Here is a 22,675-nt window from a genome sequence, read left to right as displayed (position 1 = left end):
ATCTGCAAATTTTGCTACCTCACTGATTACCCCTTTTTCCAGAACATTTATGAACAAGTTGAATAGGACTGTTCCCAGAACAGACCCCTGGGGACACCACTATTTACCTCTCCATTCTGAAAACTGACCATTTATACATACCCTTTATTTCCTATCTTTCAACCAGTTACCAATCCATGAGAGGACCCGCCCTCTTATCCCATGACACCTTACTTTGCATAAGAGCCTTTGGTGAGGGACCTTGTCAAACGCTTTCTGAAAATCTAAATACACTATATCCACTGGATCCCGTTGGTCCACATGCTTGTTGACCCCCTCAAACAATTCTAGTAGGTTGGTGAGGCATGATTTCCCTTTACAAAAACCATGTTGACTCTTCCTCAACAAATTATGTTCATCTGACAATACTGTTCTTTATTATAGTTTCAACCAGTTTTCCTGGTCTGAAGTCAGGCTTACAGGCCTGTAATTGCCAGGATCACCTCTGGAGCCCTTTTTAAAAATTGGCATCACGTTAGCTATCCTCCCATCATCTTGTACAGAAGCTGATTTAAATGATAGGTTACAGATTACAGTTAGTAGTTCTGCAATTTCACATTTGAGTTCCTTCAGAACTCTTGGGTGAATACCGTCTGGTCCGGGTGACTTATTGCTGTTTAATTTATCAATTTGTTCCAAAACCTCCTCTAATAACACCTCAATCTGGGACAGTTCCTCAGATCTATTGCCTAAAAAAAAAGGCTCAGGTTTGGGAATCTCACTCACATCCTCAGCCATGAAGACTGATGCAAAGAATTAATTTAGTTTCTCCGCAATGGCCTTATCATCCTTGATTGCTCCTTTAGCACCTCAGTTGTCCAGTGGTCCCACTGGTTGTTTAGCAGGCTTCCTTCTTCTGATGTACTTAAAAATATTTTTGCTATTACTTTTTGAGTCTTTGGCTAACTGTTCCTCAAATTCTTTTTTGGCCTTCCTCATTCTATTTTTCCACTTCATTTGCTGGTGTTTATGCTCCTTTCTATTTTCCTCACTAGGATTTAATTTCCACTTTTTAAAGGATGACTTTTTGCCTCTTACTGCTTCTTTTACTTTGTTTAGTCATGGTGGCTCTTTTTTGGTTCTCTTACTATGTTTTTTTTAATTTGGGTTATACATTAATTTGGGGGTATTACATACATAATTTGGTTCTCTTACTATGTTTTTTAATTTGGGGTATTCTTATGTTGTGATCCGGGAGCCTGCTGAGTAGATGAACTGTAATGGTCAGAGATCACACCAGCATAGAAATATGTTGAAGATGAACCCTAACGAAATTAAGATTTTAAATTATCCTCCACATGTCCCATGTCCCACTACAATGAATCCAGGAAGGATCATTTGGAAGCTGAACACTTTGTTTCCATCCCTCACCACTGTCAAATTTTAGCAGATTAGGACAAGTCAGCACATAAGAATAACCATATGTATCAGTAACTGCTAATGGTAACAATTCACTACTTCTCCCTACTACAGGTAGCAAATTCCTACAGATAGCAGTTTCACACACATATGTGTGTGAAACTGCTATTTCTGTTGGAATTGGCTACATCAGATATCAGTTTCTAGCAAAGTAGGATCTGTCGCTGCTGCTGGTAGAATGATCCTACAGATAGCATTCACACACACCCACGCACGCACACACCCCTGCAATCTGAAGGATGTGGTACCTGTAACACTGCTGTCTGATCAAGCTAATTCCTTCAGATAGCAGTTTCTTACACCATAGGATGTGTGGAATTGCTCTGTAGGACTGTGCTACCTGCAGCAGTGACAGGTCCTACTTTGCTAGAAACTGCAATCTGATGTAGCTACTTCCTACAGATAGCAGTCTCACATGTCAAACCAATGATCAGACCAGGCAATCACTCAGTGAACCATCCCATTGTCCACTCCCAACAGCTGGCAGTCAAAGGACGGTTTAGGGACGTGCAGAGCATGGGCCTGCATCCCTGATTATCTTGGCTAATAGCCAATGTACTTATTACTGAGGGACTGATCTAATTCTTTGTTCAACCCATTCATAGTTTTGCCTTTCAAAATATAATGAACACACACCTACAACCCCAAGAATTCTAAAATCACGAGTTGTACACCCTTGAGTCAAGAAATTTTAATAAATAAATGATATTTTATTTACGTGCCTCTTTGTTCCTGAGTCTGTAGGGTGCAGTAAGGCCAGTTCCAATGCCTTGAGCCTAAACACCTGAATGAATCTTAGTCTGCCCTCTTACTGGTCCTGTTACTGCTCCCAAACTTTTCATATACCTAAGGCCATATCTACACTTTAAGTAATAATTCGAGTAATGACTCGAATTATGTCAGCATAGAGTCACTACGGTTACTATGTCACTTGTGTGCATGCCTCCTGGACTCCTTGTCTCAGCAGTCAGGGTACTCACCAGAAGCACTTGTATAGATTCAGAGTGAGGTGCACCATGCACAGATATCCCACCGTCCACCCACTGTATTTTGGGAAGCTTTGGGTTGGCAGTGTATGCTGGGTACCAAACAGGTCAGACAGGGTGCTTGTGACCAGGGGATCCACCTTCCCATAATGCGTCGTTAACCATCCACTAATTTTATATGTATCCCACTTAAATGTATACATAATGTTTACATCTTTTTTTCTAAACCCCAAACCTGCCTGGCCCTCCTCACTGTCTGCCATCTCACACAGAATCATGGCGCTTGCATGGCTCTGCACTATTGTCATGAGCGTTTGCACTCAGAGGTGCATGCTCCTTTACTATTTGCAAGATCAGCAAACATACATGTGGGGTGGGACATTATACTCTACATGCTTTATGAAAATATGCTTATGATATGGATATGACATAGCTAATATATACTTTATGCAAGATGGCTGATGTGGGGTATCATTGCAAAACTTAAGACCTATTGACTGTGTTTATCCAACCTGTATGCATGTAACATTTGTATTGGAGACTAGAAATATTGACCATGTCTCTGTATTTCAAATATGCTGTGCTGGATGAGGCCAGACAATGTTAGTGGCTTATTGAAGGAATGCACAAACACCTAAGGATTACCTAAGGAATGTGTATACATTAGAGTCCAGGGCCTTGTACCACCCAGACACATATGGAAGGAAAAGGCTATTTTCATGTTTTGTCAGCAGAGTTAAAACTGTCATATCTTTAGCTTGTACCCAGTCCATCTCCCTTTCTGTTCGCATAATAGCTAATTGTTGTTCACAACACCACAAGGCCAACAGGTACAGCCCTTCGCAGCTCTCAGGAACTGCTAATGGTAAGAATTCACTATCTCTCTGCTACAGGTAGCACATCCCTACAGATAGCATTTTCACACACACGTGTAAAACTGCAATCTGTAGGACTGGGCTACCTGCAGCAGTGGCGGGCCCTACTATGCTAACAAAGGACATCTGATGTAGCTAATTCCTACAGATAGCAGTCTTACATACCTATGGTGTGAGAAACTGCTATCTGTAGGAATTAGCTTCATCAGATTGCAGTGTTACAGGTAGCAAGATTGCAGTTTCTTATTCATACATATACGTGTGTATGGAAATGCTATCTGTAGGACCGGGCTACGGGCAGCAGCGACAGGTCCTATTTTGCTAACAAAGGACATTGATCTGATGTAGCTAATTCAAGCTGTCTCACATGTAAATCTAAATGGATAGTTTTCTTTAACAGTGTAACAAGCCTTGTGGATGGGGGAAAGTGGTTGACATGGTCTATCTTGCCTTTAGTAAGGCTTTTGATACTGTCTCCCATGACCTTCTCATAAACAAACTATGGAAATGCAACCTAGATGGAGCTAAAATGCGATGGGTGCAAAATTAGCTCTGGAAAACAGTTTAACAGTAGTTATCAGTGATTCACAGGCTGAAAGGGCATAATGAGTGGGGTTCTTCAGGGATCAGTTCTGGGTAAGTTTCTATTCAAAATGCTCAAATAAATTTGTTAGTCTCTAAGGTGCCACAAGTCCTCCTTTTCTTTTTGCGGATTCAGACTAACACGGCTGCTACTCTGAAACCTGTCAAAATCTTAATCAGTGATTGAGATAATGGCAGAGAGAGTACAATTATAAAATTTGTGAATGATAACAAGCTGGGAAGGAGTACTGCAGAAAGGTATCTGGGGGTCATAGAGGACCACAAGTTGAATATGAGTGAACAGTGTAAGGCTGCTGCAAAAAAACAGAACATCACTCTGGGATGTCCGCTCTACTCTGCACTGATTAGGCCTCAGCTGGAGTATTGTGTCCAGTTCTGGGTGCCACACTTCAGGAAAGATGTGGACAAATTGGAGAGAGTCCAGAGAAGAGAAAAAAAAATTTAAGGTCTAGAAAACATGACCTGAGGGAAGTAGCATCTTTATTCAAAAGCTGTTTCTTACAATCTACACGTATAAATAACTGCTACAGATAGCACATTTCTACATGTAGCAATTTCACATACACCATAGTGCAAGAAACAGCTCCCTGTAGGCATTTGCTACATCGGGCGGCAGTTTACGACAATCGCAGTTTCTTACGATCTTTTATGTATCGGTGACTGCTACCAGTAGCACAGTCCTACGTGGAGCACTCGACTACACTACACCCTGCTCCTGGGGCTCCTGCTGCAGCAGGGTCCGCTCCGCCGGCAGCCAAGCTCCTTCCCCGCCTCTTCCCCCAGCGTGCCATGTTCCCGCCCCTCCTGCTCCCTATCGCGGATCAGCTGCAGCAGCTCGGTGCTCCGGGGAGCAGGAGGAGAAGACGCGGGGGCAGAGCCTTGGGGAAGGGGGTGGAATCAGGGCATACCCCTCCAGCGCCCTGCCGTGAGTACCCCCACGACCCCAGCCCACACCCCCTGCCCACCCTGAACCCTGCAACCCCTCACACCTCCCCAGCCCCCTGCCCTGACTCCTGCACCCACCCCACATCTCCCTAGCCCCCGCCCCCCCATGCCCTGACTCCTGCACCTCCCCACCCCTCACACCAAATGGGAGCTCCTGCACACACCCCCCCACATTCCCACCTGCACCCCTCACACCAAATGGGAGCTGCCCCAGGTAAGCGCTCCACACCCCAACCTCCTGCCCCAGCCCTGAGCCCCCTCCCTCACCCTAGCTCCTGGCTAGACCCTGCACCCCAACTGTTTTTATAAGTTTTTTTATAAAATGCTCTTATCCAAAGCGCCTACAATGGTTAGCTAATGGCACAAACGATATTTGGAGAGATCATTACGTGGTGCGTCGAGACCCTCTGCAATTTTCAAATGGTCTGCGGGAAAATAAGCTGGACGACAAGAACAATCAAGGTACCTCACTTTACTGTCATTTACTTCCTGTTACTTATAGGAGGAGGATGAAGAAAAAAAGAATGAAAAACGAGGGCAGGAGGAGATAACAGCGAATGTTCTTTTTCTTGGCTGGGTCCCAAGGAGAGGCCCCAAAAATGAAGCTGAGCACAGGGCCAGGGGCCCCACTCACTCTAAATCCGCCACTGGCTGTCACGTCACCTGGGCGGGGGGTACTGTGTCAGCTGATCCCCAGTCTCCAACCTACCTGGGCAGTACAGCAGACATGGCCCTGCCCACTAGCTCCTCTCCACCCCCAGCTTAGCCCTCTCACTTTTAAAAATGATTGCTTGCTCCTCCCCCCTCAGGCTTTCCTGGCAGCCCTGTTGCCAGGAATCCAGTTTCAGACTGGGAACTCCAGTAGAAAATGGGACCTGAGTGTCCGGTTAGCAGTGCTGACTGGAAACTAACAGTCCGGTTATAGGAGTAACCACATTAGCTCCGCTCATCCCACTCCCAACACCCACCCCAGAGGGCTGGAAGAGAACCTGTCCTGCTCCTGCGGGAGAAGGGGCAGCTCAGTGCAGAGAGAGCTGAAGAGAATGGGCTAGAACTGGGTAGTTACCCGCTGTATGTGGGCCGGGGCGGGGGGGTGTCCTGTTTGCCCCAGCCCTGCTGCGCTTGCAGTTTACTCCTGGTCCCTCCCTTACTCCAGGGACGAACCCTAGCTCCCACCCCACTGTGCTTTTTCCCCCTGACCCTTTTACAATCATTCCTCCGGGGAGCCCACAAATATGTTTGGCGCTGGGCCCACAAAAAGTTAATCGAGCCCTGCTTGGGGGTGAGGTCTGCCTTGGATACTGACATCATGACCCAATCCAGTTGGAATGAGGCACACCTTGGGTTAACATCATTTTGGAAAATTCTCCCTTAATCCAGTAGTTTTCTTAAAATAGCCGTTCTTGAAAACCACATTCAACGTGGATGTGAATCCCAAAGATAAAAATGAAAGAAAAGCAAGGCCAGTTTTGAGGAGGTCTGCATAGCCTGGCCTAAGGAGTCAATGGCCAGGCTTTAATTGGTAGCCTTCTCAAAATGAAAAGGGGTCTGGATTGCAGAAGTTTTTTAACAACAAAAAAAATAAAATAAAAAAAAATGCATACATCTTTCTTATAAATAAATATGGACATAATCATCACAAAAGTCATGTATTTCCTTTGCTCACAAGAGAAGTGCGGAACTAAGTGACCCTTACAGTCTAACCAGTAAAAAAAACTTGTCTTCTTGAGTAGTTTTCCTCTTAACAGAAATTTGACTTTAAAGCTTGTCAGAATAAATTCCATTTGAAATGGAAATAATTCATGTCTATACTGATCAGTATTCTCAGATACCTTATTTCTCTTACCTATTCTAGCACCGCAACCTTTGGAGTAAAGTTTTATTTCAGAATTCCATAGTCAGAAGGGAGTAAAATACATCAAACAAGCCTTTAAGGATTAGCCACCATTTCCTATGTTACCAATAAAAAGAAAACAACATAAATCAGAATTATACTGGAAAGCTGAGAGTCATCACATAATTAGTCTCTTGTTGGTTAACAAATAATTAACTTCATGTTTAATTTCATTCTTACTGGTAACAAAAATCTTATATGTTACTTTCTTTTAATTTAACACCGATTTCCACCAAGTAAACCACAATTTTACAGAAGGTTTCACACCCATATAGGTGCCTTCCATTTCTGGAAGTTAATTTATTTATGGCTCTTCTGCCATAAGTGTTGGTGGAAGGGGTCTCACACTATGTGGCAAGGTTTGCAACATGAAAAAAACCTTCTTTTCTATTTTCACACTTTTTAATCTTTCAAAGTAGCAGGAGATGGAGACGCGATGCAAAGGCATAAATCACAAGACCAAAACCAAGACACCAAAGCATAGAATCAGGACTCAATATTCAAATATCCTGCAGTCTGAACTTGGAGCTTGACCCACGCATTACTTCATGGGTTACTATCACTTGCACAGAAGGAAAGTGCTTATTGTCCAAGAAGGCAGCCAGATTGGGATCCTTCTGAGGAACAGGGCCAGTGCAAGGATGTTTTGCGCCCTAGGCGAAACTTCCACCTTGCACCCCCCCTCCGCCCTGAGGCGCCCCCTCTGCAGCATCTCCCCGCTGCCCCGCCTCCGCCCTGAAACGCCCCCCCTCCGCAGCAGTTACCCGGCACCCCCCTTCTGCCCTGAGGCGCCCCCCCATGGCAGCTCCCCACCGCCCCCTCTCCGCCCTGAAGCGCCCCCACTGGGGCAGCTCCCCTCCGCCGTGAGGCGCCCCCCTTGCGGCAGCTCCCCGCCGCCCCCTCTCCCCCCGGGGAACCGTTCAGCAATTCCCCTCAGCCCGGGGAGCCGTGCGGCAACTCCCCATCCCAACTCACTTCTGCTCCGCCTCCTCCCCGAGCACACTGCCGCTTCTCCCGCCTCCCAGGCTTGCGGCACCAATCAGCGCAAGCCAGGGAGGGAGAGAAGCAAAGCAGGGCAGTGCGCTCAGAGGAGGAGGCGGAGCAGAGGTGAGCTGGGTCGGGGAGCGGTTCCCATGTGCGCCACCCTCCCCCCATTACTTACTGCAGGCGGCCCTCCCTGCGCCCCTCTGCCCCAGCTCACTTCCGCTCCACCGCCTCCCCGGAGTGCGCTTTGAGCTGCCCCCAACCACTTGGCACCCTAGGCGACCGCCTAGTTCACCTAGTGGTTGCACCGGCCCTGCTGAGGAGGGAATGTCCTCCAAAGGCATCAACTCTTTTTCTTTGCCTCATGAAACTTTGGATTCATATGGTAAAGGACAATTGTTCTCAAACTAACTGGCATCTGTTGGGACTCTAATCAATGCCATGGAACTAGGAAATTGTGTTCTAAACACATTTCTGCTGGACCATAGCTCACCATAGCTTTCATCTCTGTGCTGAAAACCAGCAATTAGGTGCCTGTGGTTTCTGAGTTCTTGCCAAGTCCTTGGTCTTCAGGAGGACAAATTTACATTTCTCTGGAGAAGAATCCTTTACCAACCCACCTGAAATCTCAGCTGTGCTAGTGAGGAATGAGTTCCTCAAACATGCCTAGTTTACTTCTTTAATCTGATAGCACAGGTCTAAATTAGAAACTAGATATAGGCCTGGTGAGAATCATTGGATGGTACAAGAGGCTGGTTTCTATTCAAAAAGAGTTATTTTTCTTCAGCTGTCTCACATTCAACATCGATTTCATTTTATACACATTTGCAGCATTACAAAGGGTGAATTCAACAAAAACATCAATTCTATTTCCTCCACATCTGCATAGCTAAAGGCAGTTATTGCCCAAATATTAGGATTAGCTAGGAGATATCTTCAGGAGTAACTTCCTGTGGGGGCTGGGTCACAACTGTGTTGGGAATCAAATTCATGGGCATTTTGCCTAGTTCCAAGTCCCTTACTGTGGCACTCTCTCCTTGCATTATCTGAGATAATACTGACAAATAATTGAACAACGCTGCGATGATACCCAGTTAGTTGCAGAGTTTGGGGTGTGCTGTTGTTCGCCACTGGAGATTTCAAACCACTCCCGTTTCCTTGGTAGCGTATCCCAGAACTGGGAGTATTCGCTCCTGTTGACTGAGCTGCATTTGAACTTTCCCCATGTCATCATGGAAGGGTGGAGGAAAAAAAAAAGGAAGAAATGACTATTGAAGCAACTGGTCATTTGCCTCAATGTCCCCAATAAATCTGAACTGCATTCTGCCACAGAAAAGTAATATCCAGTTGTGTGACCAAACCGCCTTCAGGAAAGAGAGAAAAACCAGGACCAGATTTACACCTTTTGTGCCCCTTGGGACAGCATCTTAAGCGGCCCCATGGGGTCCTGTGACCCCCCCCTCCCCCAGCAGCCCTGTGTGGCCAGCTCTGCCTCCTAACCTGGCTCCAAGAAGGCGGCTGCCCAGATAACCCCCCCACCCGCCTGCCGGATCTTTGCCGCCGCCAGCCCGACCAGTCAGCCGCAGCCAGCTCAGGCTGTTCTGGCACCACCGTGGCCCCTGGTGGGCGAAAGGCAGAACTGCAGCACATTTGTGCAGAAAAAAATTTTTCTCCCTCGGACAAGAATGCTGCACGTGCTGCAAATGTCACCCAAGGGGAGGTGGCACGATGTGAGACAAGCAGTGTGCGGGGCATCTCGGCAAGGAACAGGACGGATTAGGAGGCTCCCTCCCTCCTGAGCAGTGTAGCCAGTGGCAGCAGGGCAGCAAAATAGCCCAAAATACTGCAACTTGCAACTGCTAAAAACCCTGGCAACTGACAGCTAAAAATAGCCCATTTGGGCTAGAAAATCACATACTTGGCAACCTGCCCGGTGTGCGTAGTTGGAAATCCGACCCTGCTCACAGAGGTATCAGACATTTTCAGTTTCAGATGGAATGAGATTTAGAGCAGGTTACATTTGATGACTCAGAATGAGAACCACCGATTTTCCCGTTGCATTCTCCTCTGATCCACTGAAACCTGATTCACTCGGCACTGTCTCGTTACTGAGTTGTGTTATTTTACAAAAGCTTTACCATCATGATAATGGTTTCTCTAGACTAGGAAAAGTGAAGGAGATTAGGACAGGTTGAGGGGGAAAGTGCTAGCTAACCCACACTATTGTACTTGGGCCATGTCAGTACAGAAAATAGAGTTGTGGTTTTCCATCTGGATAGCTCACTCATGCTGGTTAACTACAAAAAGTGCTAATGGAGACAAGGCCCCAGTAGATTTTAACATAATGCAGCTAACTGAGGTCTTTTGTGTTTCCCTCCCCTGGGCCTGATGCACATTCCTAGTAAGATGGACTCATACTCCCATGACTCAGAACAAAGCACCTGGCAGAAAGGGTCCTTGGGGATTCGCCCCAAAAGGGGTAGCTGCAAAAAGCAGAACCGCACAACTCACCTGGGGGAGCTGAGACCACAATGACGTAAATGGCACTAACAGCCTTAAAGGCCACGTGTGGGAAGTACCAAAAATATTAAAGAAAAAATGTATGTTTTGCCAGCCCTAGACAAGGATTTTATGATGTTTATCTCCCTGGTGGATTCTCTGATGATAAATAAGGTGTGACCCCTGATGGAAGCTTTTCCCGCACTCACAGCATGCATAAGGTCTCTGTCCTGTGTGGATCCTCTGATGTCTTCTAAGGTCTGAGCAGTAAATGAAGGTTTTCCTGCACTCAAAACATTCATAGGGTCGCTCACCGGTGTGGATCCTCTGGTGTCTAATAAGGTGTGAGCGTCGAATGAAGTTTTTCCCACACTCACAGCATTTATAGGGTCTCTCTCCCGTGTGGATTCGCTCATGGTTAATAAGGTGTGAGCGACTTCTGAAGTTTTTCCCACACTCAGGGCATATGTGTTTCCTCTCTCCCATGAGGATTCTCTGCTGGGCTGTGGTTTCCTGGAGGTCCTTGTGATTTTCCTCACAATTGATGGATTTGCCCATTTTCTCTTCTGGCTGCCTCTCCTCATGTCTCCTGGACACGTCCCCTTTCGTTCTTTGTGATACTTCCCAGCACGGTTCCACAGGCTCAGCATCTTCCTGCTGTGGATTCTGCTCCCCGTTCTCACTCACCATCCCACCAGCTCCTGAGACACAGAGAGAAACTTCAGAAGCACGAATGAAAATCGGGAGAGGAAACCAAGGGTAAGTGCTGGAGAGATGGGAGAAAATATCAGAACATGAACTCCCCCAAACTCTTCCTCAGAGGGCAGAGAGGAGGGAATCAACTCTGTCTCCACATCCCATCCCAATGCTCAGGATGAAGGGAGGTTAGGAAGGGAGCTATTGCCAGGAGTCGCTCAGGATGGGAAAGAAGCCATGAGCGATATCTGCCCTGAGGACATGACACCTGCTGGGGGACAATCCGGAGCTCAAACTGCTCTCGTGGACTTGGTAGGGAATCCCAGCGGTTTTCTTCACGCACAGACAGAATCTGAGTTGTTGGACTAATGACTCCTCACCTGGGAAGGTTCCTCTCAGGATCTCGCTTTCCTCAGAGCCCTGGAGATCTGAGACCCACAGCTCTTCCCCTTGTTCCAGCTGGGCCATAACCTCAGGTTTGGAAACTGGTATCCCTGCTCAGAGGAAAGAATCAAATGAGATCAAGTGACTTCATGGGACATTTGTCACAAAGAGCCTGGCCTTTTTTTAACCATTGATCATTTTAAAGCACCAAAATTCTGTGGCTAGCTCTCCAGGTGCTCTAAGGTGCCAGACACTCTGCCTATAAGGGGAATAACCGCTGTCCTGGCACACACATGACCAGAGATTCCTGCTCAAAGGGGCTCCTAAAACCCAGGGAAAGTAACTCCCCATCACAGAAAGCCATGGGGACATCACCTTGGAACTGCTTTCTACCGATAGAGACCCAAGGATAATGAGGGAGGCAGGGAAATGGGCTGCTGGGGCTCAGCACAGTAAGGAATAGGAAGGAGAGGGGACAGCACTGCGTGTGGGATGTCAGGGATGTTGGATACCAAGAAGGCACATGCTGAGGAGTTAGGGAATATAGTGAGTCAGGTGTAATGGGGGGGGGGGGGATATGAAAATCCACCAGTGTACGGAGAAAATTACAGAATGATGGAACCACAGAAATGTTGGGCTGGAAAATCATTTAATCCAGCCCATGCACTGAGGCAGGACCAAGTACACCCTGACAATGCCTGATAGGTATTTGTCTAAGCTGTTCTTAAAACCTTCCAATGATGGGGATTCCACAACCTCCTTTGGAAGTATATTTCAGAGCTTAACTACCCTTGCACTTACAAGTTTTTCCCTAATATCTAACCTAAATCGCCCTTGCTGCAGTTTAAGGGCATGGCTACACTTGCAGATGTAGAGCGCTGGGAGTTAAACCAGGCTTCAGAGACCGCAGCAGGGAAAACGCTGCCGTGTGTTTACACTGTCAGCTGCAAGCACACTCTGGCGTGGCCACATGAGCAGCCCTGGCAATGCCACAAAGAGCAGTGCATTGTGGCAGCTATCCCAGTGTGCAATCGGCTGCGCTTTTCAAATGGCGGGTGGGGAGGGGGAGTGTGACGGGGAGTGTGTTTTGGGGGGCTGAGAGCATGTCAGCTTGCTGTCTGGTAAGTTCAGACAGCAGCAGACCACTCTCCCCCCCCACCCCACTCACAACAGCAGCATTCCACACTAATGGCTTGCTTTGTCCCGGAGCAGATAAGCATGCTAGCTGTCCGAAACAGAGCTTTCAAAACAATGAGCAGAGTGGCCTCTTGACTTCAGGGGATTATGGGATGTTTCCGGAGGACAGTCACAGCGCAGTAATGCAACACCTCATTCACACTAATGCCCGGGCCTTTCAGCCGGGACGCAGCAAGCTTTATGCTTCTCGTGGAGGTGGATTACCAGGATCACTCCAGCTGCAGAGTCTAGGCGCTCTATGTGCCTTGCCAATGTGGACACATCGGGAGTTAGGGCGCCCGGGGCTGCTTTAATGCGCTCTAACTTGCAAATGTAGCCAAGCCCTAAGATTGAGTTTGATCTTTCAACCAGTTTTGTGTGCTCACTTTATAATAATTTAATCTAGACCCTATTTCCCTATGAGAACGGCAGGTGGGACTGTTTCAAAGGAGGTACTAAAATGAAGATATAGCAAATCCACTGCTTCCCTGAAATACTATAGGCCAATCTCCCTGTCAAAGTAGGAAATCAGATTGGTTTGGCTTGATTTGTTCTTGACAAATCCATGCTGACTATTCTTATAAAGCTTTTATCCTCCAGGTGCTTACAAAGAGAATGTTTAACAATATGGTCCAGTCTCTTTCCAGGTATCGAAGAAGCAGGATTAGCTGCAAAAAGCAGAACCGCACAACTCACCTGGGGGAGCTGAGATCACAATGACGTAAATGGCACTAACAGCCTTAAGGGCCACATGTGGGAATCATCATTAATATTAGAGAAAAAGTATGTTTTGCCAGCCCTAGTCAAGGATTTTATTGTGTTTATCTCCCTGGTGGATTCTCTGATGATAAATAAGGTGTGAACCCTGATGGAAGCTTTTCCCAACTCACAGCATTCATAGGGTCTCTGTCCTGTATGGATCCTCTGATGTCTCCTCAGGTCTGAGCAGTAAATGAAGTTTTTCCCGCACTCACAACATTCATACGGGCTTTCGCATGTGTGGGTTTTCTGGTGTCTAATAAGGTCCGAGCGCCGAGTGAAGTTTTTCCCACACTCACAGCATTCATAGGGTCTCTCTCCCGTGTGGATTCGCTCATGGTGAATGAGGTGTGAGCGTCTACTGAAGTTTCTCCCGCACTCAGGGCAAATGTGTTTCCTCTCTCCCATGAGGATTCTCTGCTGGGCTGTGGTTTCCTGGAGGTCCTTGTGATTTTCCTCACAATTGATGGATTTGTCCATTTTCTCTCCTGGCTGGTTTCCCTGCTGCCTCTTCTTGTGACTCCTGGACACATCCCCTTTCGTTCTTTGTGATACTTCCCAGCGCAGTTCCACAGGCTCAGCATCTTCCTGCTGTGGATTCTGCTCCCCGTTCTCACTCACCATCCCACCAGCTCCTGACACACAGAGAGAAACTTGATGTCTCAGGACTTTTCTGCAGCCACATTAGGACAGCAGCAGCCATGAGCTAAGCAGCAGGAAGTCACAGCCTCACATTCCCTCTAAATTGTATCAAAACAATGTAATATTGGGCTGTTGAGGAGGCTCCTGTCCTAACAGTGCCCACCATCACCAGATAGAGAAACAGATCGTAAGAAATGTAAAGAAAATGTTGACAGCATTCTGTCTAGCAAGGAATCACCTAACAGATGTGGTTGTGAAATCTATACTTTATTGTTTTGCCTTCATTGTCCCTGCTTCTCTATTGTTCATCTGTCTGGTCTCTGCCTGGTTCTTTGATCATTTCTGCCTGTTGCATCACTAACTTTGCAAGATTTAAATCAGCTCAGGTGGTGGGCTCTGATTGGGTAAAGAGTGGTTTCGTAATGGGCTAGGACGGGTGAAAAATGCTGGTTTGCAGGACTTTACTTTACAATGATTGGTGACAGTAGAGCTAAGCAGGACTCAAGTTTCACTATAATAACTGGGGTCCAACAGGAATTTCTTGGGAACCAACTCCAGGGCACAGCCTAAGATCAGAGCTGCCAAACCTCAACACCCTGCCAACTATATCGTGCAGAAGCTGAAGGAGCCCCAGACAACCTGATCCTGGCTGACCACCAAGACAAAGTTCATCTGATTATGGGGAGTAGTGAGCACTGTATGCTTGGTGTGTGTGTTCTGCTTGGGTAACTGTTAATAAAAAGAAGTTAAGGATATTACTGTGTAAGGCTCTTTCACTAGTAAAAGACCCTGCAAACCTGCAGAAGATTATGCCCTGAGCCCTAGGAACAGCGTAAGGCTGGCCCTGAGCCCTAGAAATTGCGTAAGGGTGAGGATACTTAAATTAACAAGCTTATGCCCTGGGCCCAGGGAATGGTAAAGGTGGAATACCCAAGAGTGTGCAAGTAACAGAACCTGAACTAAAAGGGGAGAGGAAACCAGAGTAAGTGCTGGAGAGATGGGGGAAATATCAGGAAATGAATTCCCCCAAGCTCTTCCCCATTAGGGAGAGAGGAGGAGGTCAATTCTGTCTCCCATCCCATCGCTCAAGATGAAGGGAGGTTAGGAAGGGAGCTATTGCCACGAGTCGCTCAGGATGGATCGGAAGCCATGAGCGATATCTGCCCTGAGGACATGACACCTGCTGGGGGACAATCTGGAACTCAGAGAGCTCTCCAGGGCTTCGTAGGGAATCCCAGCGGTTTTCTTCACGCAGAGACAGTATCTGAGTTGCTCTGATGACTCCTCACCAGCACAGGTTCCTCTCAGGATCTCGCTTTCCTCAGAGCCCTGGAGATCTGAGACCCACAGCTTTTCCCCTTGTTCCAGCTGGGACGTCACTTCAGGTTTGGAAACTGGTAACCCTGCTCAGAGGAAAGAATCAAATAAGATCAGGTGAATTCATGGGACATGTGTCACAAAGAGCCTGGCCTTTTTTTTTAACCATTGCTCGTTTTAAAGCACCAAAATTCTGTGGCTAGCTCTCCAGGTGCTCTAAGGTGCCAGACACTCTGCCTATAAGGGGAATAACCGCTGTCCTGGCACACACATGACCAGAGATTCCTGTTCAAAGGGGCTCCTAAAACCCAGGGAAAGTAACTCCCCAACACGGAAAGCCATGGGGACATCACCTTGGAACTGCTTCCTACCATAGAGACCCAAGGATAATGAGAGAGTCAGGGAAACGGGCTGCTGGGGCTCAGCACAGTAAGGAATAGGAAGGAGAGGGGATATCACTGCGTGTGGGATGTCAGGGGTGTTGGATATTAGGAAAGCACATGCTGAGGAGTTAGGGAATATAGCGAGTCAGGTGAAATGGAAAGGAGTACAAAAATCCCCCAGTGTTATGGAGAAGGTTATAGAGTGACAGAACCACAGAAATGTAGGAATGGAACATTTAATCCAGCCCATGCACTGAGGTAGGACCAAATAAACCTAGACCCCATCCCTGATAGGTATTTGTCTAAGCTGTTCTGAAAAACTTCCAATGATGGGAATTCCACAGCCTCCCTTGGAATCCTATTCCAGGACTTAACTACCCTTGAGTTACAAGTTTTTCCCGAATATCTAACCTAAATCGCCCTTGCTGCAGATTGAGTACAATCTTTCAACCAGTTTTGTGCCCACTTTGTAATAATTTCATCTAGACTCCATTTCCCTAGTTTCCCTCTGAGAACAGCATGTGGGACTGTATCAAAGGACATACTAACATGAAGATATCGCAAAGCTGCAGGTTCTCTGTAATACCGTTAGCCAGGGGTAGTTAATTATTTTTTGTCAAGGTCCAAATATCTTGGTCAAGGGATAGTCAAGGTCCAGACTTGAAAGAAAACAATAAAAAAAAAAAAAAGAGAAGTAGGGCTGTCGATTAGTATCAGTTAACTCACACGATTAACTAAAAAAAAAAAAAATTAATCATGATTAAAAAAATTAATCATGAATAATTGCATTTTTAATCACACTGTTAAACAACAGAATACCAATTGAAATTTATTAAATATTTTTGGATATTTTTCTAATTTTTAAATATACTGATTTGAATTACAACACAGAATACAAAGTGTACACTGCTCACTTTATATTTTATTATAAATATCTGCACTGTAAAAATGATAAATAAAAGATATAGTATTTTTCAGTTCACCTCATACAAGTACTGTAGTGCAATCTCTTTATCATGAAAGTGCAACTTACAAATGTAGGGTTTTTGGGTCTCACAACTGCATTCAAAAACCAAACAATGTAAAATTTTAGAGTTTACACATCCATTCAGTCCTACTTCTTGTTCAGCCAATCACGAAGATAAAGTTTATTTACATTTATGGGAGATCATGCTGCCCACTTCTTATTTACAATGTCATCAGAAAGTGAGAACAGGTGTTCACATGGCACTTTTGTAGCTGGCACTGCAAGGTATTTACGTGCCTGATATGCTAAACATTCATATGCCCCTTCATGCTTCGGCCAGCATTCCAGAGGACATGCTTCCATGCTGATGATGCTCGTTAAAAAAACATGTTAATTAAATTTGTGACTGAACTCCTTGGGGGGAGAATTTTATGTCTCCTGCTCTGTGTTTTACCCACACTCTGCCATATATTTCATGTTCTAGCAGTCTCGGATGATGACTCAGCACGTTTGTTTTAAGAACACTTTCACTACAGATTTGACAAAATGCAAAGAAGATAACAATGTGAGGTTTCGAAAAATAGCAACTGCACTCCACTGAAGATTTAAGAATCTGAGGTGCCTTCCAAAATTTGAGAGGGACGAGGTGTGGAGCATGCTTTCGGAAGTCTTAAAAGAGCAACACTCCAGTGAGGAAACTACAGAATCTGAACCACCAAAAAAGAAAATCAACATTCTGCTGGTGGCATCTGGCTCACATGATGAAAATGAACATGTGTCACTCTGCACTGCTTTGGATCATTATCGACCATCATCAGCATGGACGCATGTCCTCTGGAATGGTGGTCGAAGAATGAAGGGACATATGAATCTTTAGTGCATCTGGCACGTAAATACCTTGTGACTCCAGCTACAACAGTGCCATGCTAATGCCTGTTCTCACTTGCAGGTGACATTGTAAATAAGAAGTGGGCAGCATTATCTCCTGTAAATGTAAACAAACTTGTTTCTCTTAGCGATTGGTTGAACAAGAAGTAAGACTGAATGGACTTGTACGCTTTAAAGTTTTATATTGTTTTATTTTTGAGTTCAGGGTTTTTTTTGTACATAATTCTACATTTGTAAGTTAAACTTTCATTGTAAAGTGATTGCAGTACAATACTTCATTACAGTGCAAATATTTGTAATCAAGAATATAAAGTAAGCACTGTACACTTTGTATTCTGTCTTGTAATTGAAATCAATATTTGAAAATATAGAAATCACCCAAAAACATTTAAATAAATGGTATTCTATTATTGTTTTACAGCATGATCAATCCCAATTAATTTTTTTGATCGCGTGATTAATCCCAAATAATTTTTTTAATCGCTTGACAGCCCTAGTAATAATAAAAAGATTTCAGGGTCCATTAAAAAGTGTCTGGTGGTCCAGATTTGGCCCACGGTCCACCTATTGATTACCCCTGTCATAGGCCAATCTCTCTGTCAAAGTAGGAAATGAGGTTGGTTTGGCATGATTTGTTCTGGACAAATCCATACTGACAATTCCTTATAACACTATTATCCTCCTGGTGCTTACAAACTGATTGTTTAAAAACATGTTCCAGTATCTTTACAGGTATCGAAGTTAGGCTGACTGGTCTATAACTCCCCAGGTCTCCTTACTACCTTTCTTTAAAATGGGGAACAATGTTTGCCCTTCAGCAGTCCTCTGGGACCTCTCCAGGAGTTCTCAACGATACTTGCTAATGGTGCTGAGATTGCCTCAGCTAGTTCCTTAAGTACCTAGGATGAGGTTGAGGAATTAGATATGATTATAACTCAGTAGCAGACTAATTCCTCTGGAAAAGAGAATAAGACCATGGGATCTCAGCAGGGACCGACTCAGAGATCCAAGGAGTCTACAGAGAAGAGAGAGTGTGGCTACTACAGATAGGGAGGGGGGGAGCAGGACCCTCCAAGTCCCCAGAAGTTTCATTACCAACCTATGATGTCACCAAGCAAATGCATATTTATGTCAGGGAATAGGTCACCTTGTGAGGACTGAGGAACAGAGGCTGTGGTCACAGTTTGTAGGGAAGACAGTGGGAGGGATGGAGGCCCTGAACAGTGGAGAGAAGAATGAGAATCATCATATTTGAAAATATGTGAACTGAAAATGGACTCTGATCAGAACGGAGTGCACGCTCTCCAACGGGGACAGGGCACGGATCCTCTCACAACAGGCTCTAGATCCCCAAACCACCCCTCCCTCCCACCCACTAACCGCACCCTCCTCACTTAACTTGGTGTCCCTTAAGCCATTCATAAATGCAACTGACCCATCACTCTTTAGGGGTGAAAAAATCCATGCCCCTGAATGACACAATTAAGCCGACCTAACCCCCAGTGCAGACCATGCTAGGTCAATGGGAGAATTCTTCCAGCAACCCCTAGCTAGTACCACTTGGGGAGGTGGATTGACTACGGTAATGGGAGAATCCCTCCCATCCCTCTAGTTCATGGCTACACTGAAGTGCTACTACAGTAGCATTCAAAGAGTAGACAAGCCCTTAGTCCTATTTCTCCAAGCCCGCCGTGGTGGAGCTGGAGTGGCTCCGTAATAACAATGTGCTGTGTGTTGTCCTGGATACTGGGATATTTACTGCATGAACACTTTGGTTTACTTCAATAGGGGGCTGGCAGGAAAAGAAGCAGAGAGGAAAGATGACTGGCTCAAGAGAAGTCACACTTTGGTAAACCCTTAAGGACTGTTAAGAGACAATGTCTGAACGATTAGCTTTGAGTATTCTACCTCCTAGCTGCAGCAAATGTACAGACCTGGCTGAGACGAATAGGACCAGAAGATCAAACGGACTGGGGCAGTTAAAAAAGGGACTCCATCTTGGGAGGGGCACAGCTGTTCTGGTGACTGTTTGGGGGAAGAGAGAGACAAGACGACCCTGCTGGGGTGTCTGAAGAACTTAGACCTGCCTCGCTAACCATCGGACATACAGGCATGAAGACTGTTATTTTAAAATAATTTTCCCCTCCGCAAAATAAAACAGCCTTCTGCACACCAAAGGAGAGTTTGTCTCTTTACACCACTGATACCAGGCTCCCAATGGTGTCTGCACTCAGCCTGACCTGGGGGGTAAGCACAGTTGGTACACAGGGTATGGTAACCCAGAGCCCGGTCAAGGAGAGGGAGAATTGCAGAAATCCACTTTGGGAGCTGGAAAGGCAGGAGGCTGATACCTTGTATACGTGTGCGTGGGAGGGCTCAGACATACTGGGAAGGGGACAGAGATATAGCTAGTCCTGTCACTCACTCGGACACCCACTCCCCGTCCTCCCACTCCCCTCAGGCCTCCCTGCTGTGTGGTACTGCAGGGTCACCAGCAGCCCATCAAATTATCCCCTCCACTGCTCCCCCTTCTCCTAAGAATAGCAACCTCACACGGTCTTCTATCAGTGGATGGGCCCAGTCGATTCCCACACAGTCCATGTCTTTGGGAAGCAATTACAGCTGACCACCAGTTCTGACACTATTATGGTTTCTGTGTAAAAGATGACTAATATAACTGCTCTAAAATCCACAGACTATGGTACTTGGGCCATGTTGGTACAGAAAACAGAGTTGTGATTTTACATCTGGATAGCTCACTCGAGCTGGCTAACTGCAAAAAATGCTAATGGAGACAAGGCCCAGGTAGATTTTTACACAATGCAGCTGACTGAGGTCATTCGTGTTCCCCCAACCCGGGGCTGATCCACTTTTCTAGTAAGAGGGACTCATACTCCTACGACTCATAGAACAACGCAGCTGACAAAAAGGGTCTTTGGGGATTCACCCCAAAAGGGGTAGCTGCAAAAAGCAGAACCGCACAACTCACCTGGGGGAGCTGAGACCACAATGACGTAAATGTAACTAAACAGCCTTAAAGGCCACGTGTGGGAAGTACCAAAAAAATATTAAAGAAAAAAAATGTATGTTTTGCCAGCCCTAGACAAGGATTTTATGGTGTTCATCTCCCTGGTGCATTCTCTGATGATAAATAAGGTGTGACCCCTGATGGAAGCTTTTCCCACACTCACAGCATTCATAGGGTCTCTGTTTACTGTGGATCCTCTGATGTCTCCTCAGGTCTGAGCAGTAAATGAAGCTTTTCCCGCACTCACAACATTCATAGGGGCTCTCGTCTGTGTGGGTTTTCTGGTGTCTAATAAGGTCCGAGCGCCGAGTGAAGTTTTTCCCACACTCACAGCATTCATAGGGTCTCTCTCCCGTGTGGATTCGCTCATGGTGAATGAGGTGTGAGCGTCTACTGAAGTTTCTCCCACACTCAGGGCATATGTATTTCCTCTCTCCCATGAGGATTCTCTGCTGGGCTGTGGTTTCCTGGAGGTCCTTGTGATTTTCCTCACAATTGATGGATTTGCCCATTTTCTCTCCTGGCTGGTTTCCCTGCTGCCTCTTCTCGTGACTCCTGGACACATCCCCTTTCGTTCTTTGTGATACTTCCCAGTGCAGTTCCACAGGCTCAGCATCTTCCTGCTGTGGATTCTGCTCCCCGTTCTCACTCACCATCCCACCAGCTCCTGAGACACAGAGAGAAACCTCAGAAGCACGAATGAAAATCGGGAGAGGAAACCAAGGGTAAGTGCTGGAGAGATGGGAGAAAATATCAGAACATGAACTCCCCCAAACTCTTCCTCAGAGGGCAGAGAGGAGGGAATCAGCTCTGTCTCCACATCCCATCCCAATGCTCAGGATGAAGGGAGGTTAGGAAGGGAGCTATTGCCAGGAGTCGCTCAGGATGGGAAAGAAGCCATGAGCGATATCTGCCCTGAGGACATGACACCTGCTGGGGGACAATCCAGAGCTCAAACTGCTCTCGTGGACTTGGTAGGGAATCCCAGCGGTTTTCTTCACGCACAGACAGAATCTGAGTTGTTGGACTAATGACTCCTCACCTGGGAAGGTTCCTCTCAGGATCTCGCTTTCCTCAGAGCCCTGGAGATCTGAGACCCACAGCTCTTCTCCTTGTTCCAGCTGGGACATCACCTCAGATTTGGAAACTGGTAACCCTGCTCAGATGAAGGAAAACAAGTGAGATCAGGTGACTTCATAGCTCATGTGTCACAAAGAGCTTGGCCTTTTTTAACCACTGCTTGTTTTAAAGCACCAAAATTCTGGAGCTAGCTCTCTGTGTAAGATGCCAGACACTTTGCCGAATTGGGGAGTAACTTTCCACCACTCTGCTGACACACATGGCCAGACACTCCTGCTCAAAGGGACTCCTAAAACCCAGGGAAAGTAACTCCACATCACCGAAAGCCATGGGGAAATCACCTTGGAACTGCTTCCTACCATAGAGACCCAAGGAAAATGAGAGTGTCAGGGAAACGGGCTGCTGGGGCTCAGCACAGTAAGGAATAGGAAGGAGACGGGAATATCACTGTGTGTGGGATGTCAGGGGTGTGGGATATCACGAAAGCACATACTGAGGAGTTAGGGACTATAGCAGGTCAGGTGTAATGGAAAGGAGTACGAAAATCCCCCAGTGTATGGAGAAAGTTACAGAATGATAGAACCACAGAAATGTAAGACAGGAAGATCATTTAATCCAGCCCATGCACTAAGGCAGGACCAAGTACACCTTGACAATCCCTGACAGGTATTTGTCTAAACTGTTCTTAAAAACTTCCAATGATGGGGATTCCACAACCTCCTTTTGAAGTATATTCCAGAGCTCAACTACCTTTGCACTTACAAATTTTTCCCTAATATCTAACCTAAATCGCCCTTGCTGCAGATTGTGTATGATCTTTCAACCAGCTTTGTGCACTCACTTTATAATAATTTAATCTAGACCCCATTTCCCTATGAGAACAGCACGTGGGACTGTGTCAAAGGATGTACTAAAATGAAGATATAGCAAATCTGCTGCTTCTCTGTATTATCCTAGGCCAATATCTCTGTCAAAGTAGGAAATCAGGTTCGTTTGGCATGATTTGTTCTGGATAAATCCATATGGAGTATTCTTTATAACTCTATTATCCTCCAGGTGTCTACAAACCGATTGTTTAATAACAGGTTCCGGTATCTTTCCAGGTATAGAA

The 22,675-nt window shown here is 46.0% G+C and overlaps 1 protein-coding gene across 5 annotated transcripts in view; it reads right to left on the bottom strand.

Annotated features, from left to right (window-relative positions):
- Positions 1–8,537: 8,537 nt before the first annotated feature.
- LOC140898799 (uncharacterized) overlaps positions 8,538–22,675 on the bottom strand; it is a 35,727-nt gene continuing 21,589 nt past the window's right edge. For all 5 annotated transcript variants that reach the window (XM_073313229.2, XM_073313231.2, XM_073313230.2 and 2 more), the window contains 6 exons: positions 21,527–21,640; positions 20,648–21,151; positions 15,191–15,304; positions 13,391–13,894; positions 11,321–11,434; positions 8,538–10,945 (listed from right to left, as the gene is read on the bottom strand). In XM_073313229.2, the coding sequence (XP_073169330.2) occupies positions 10,362–10,945; positions 11,321–11,434; positions 13,391–13,894; positions 15,191–15,304; positions 20,648–21,151; positions 21,527–21,640 (1,934 nt within the window). In that variant the 3' untranslated portion in view covers positions 8,538–10,361. The remainder of the gene's footprint in view (positions 10,946–11,320; positions 11,435–13,390; positions 13,895–15,190; positions 15,305–20,647; positions 21,152–21,526; positions 21,641–22,675) is intronic.

The sequence above is a fragment of the Lepidochelys kempii genome, chromosome 15, assembly GCF_965140285.1.
Source record: "Lepidochelys kempii isolate rLepKem1 chromosome 15, rLepKem1.hap1, whole genome shotgun sequence".
Classification (NCBI taxonomy): Eukaryota; Metazoa; Chordata; order Testudines; family Cheloniidae; genus Lepidochelys; species Lepidochelys kempii.
The sequence above is the reverse complement of the archived record's forward strand: the minus strand, read 5'-3'. Positions and strand labels throughout refer to the sequence as shown.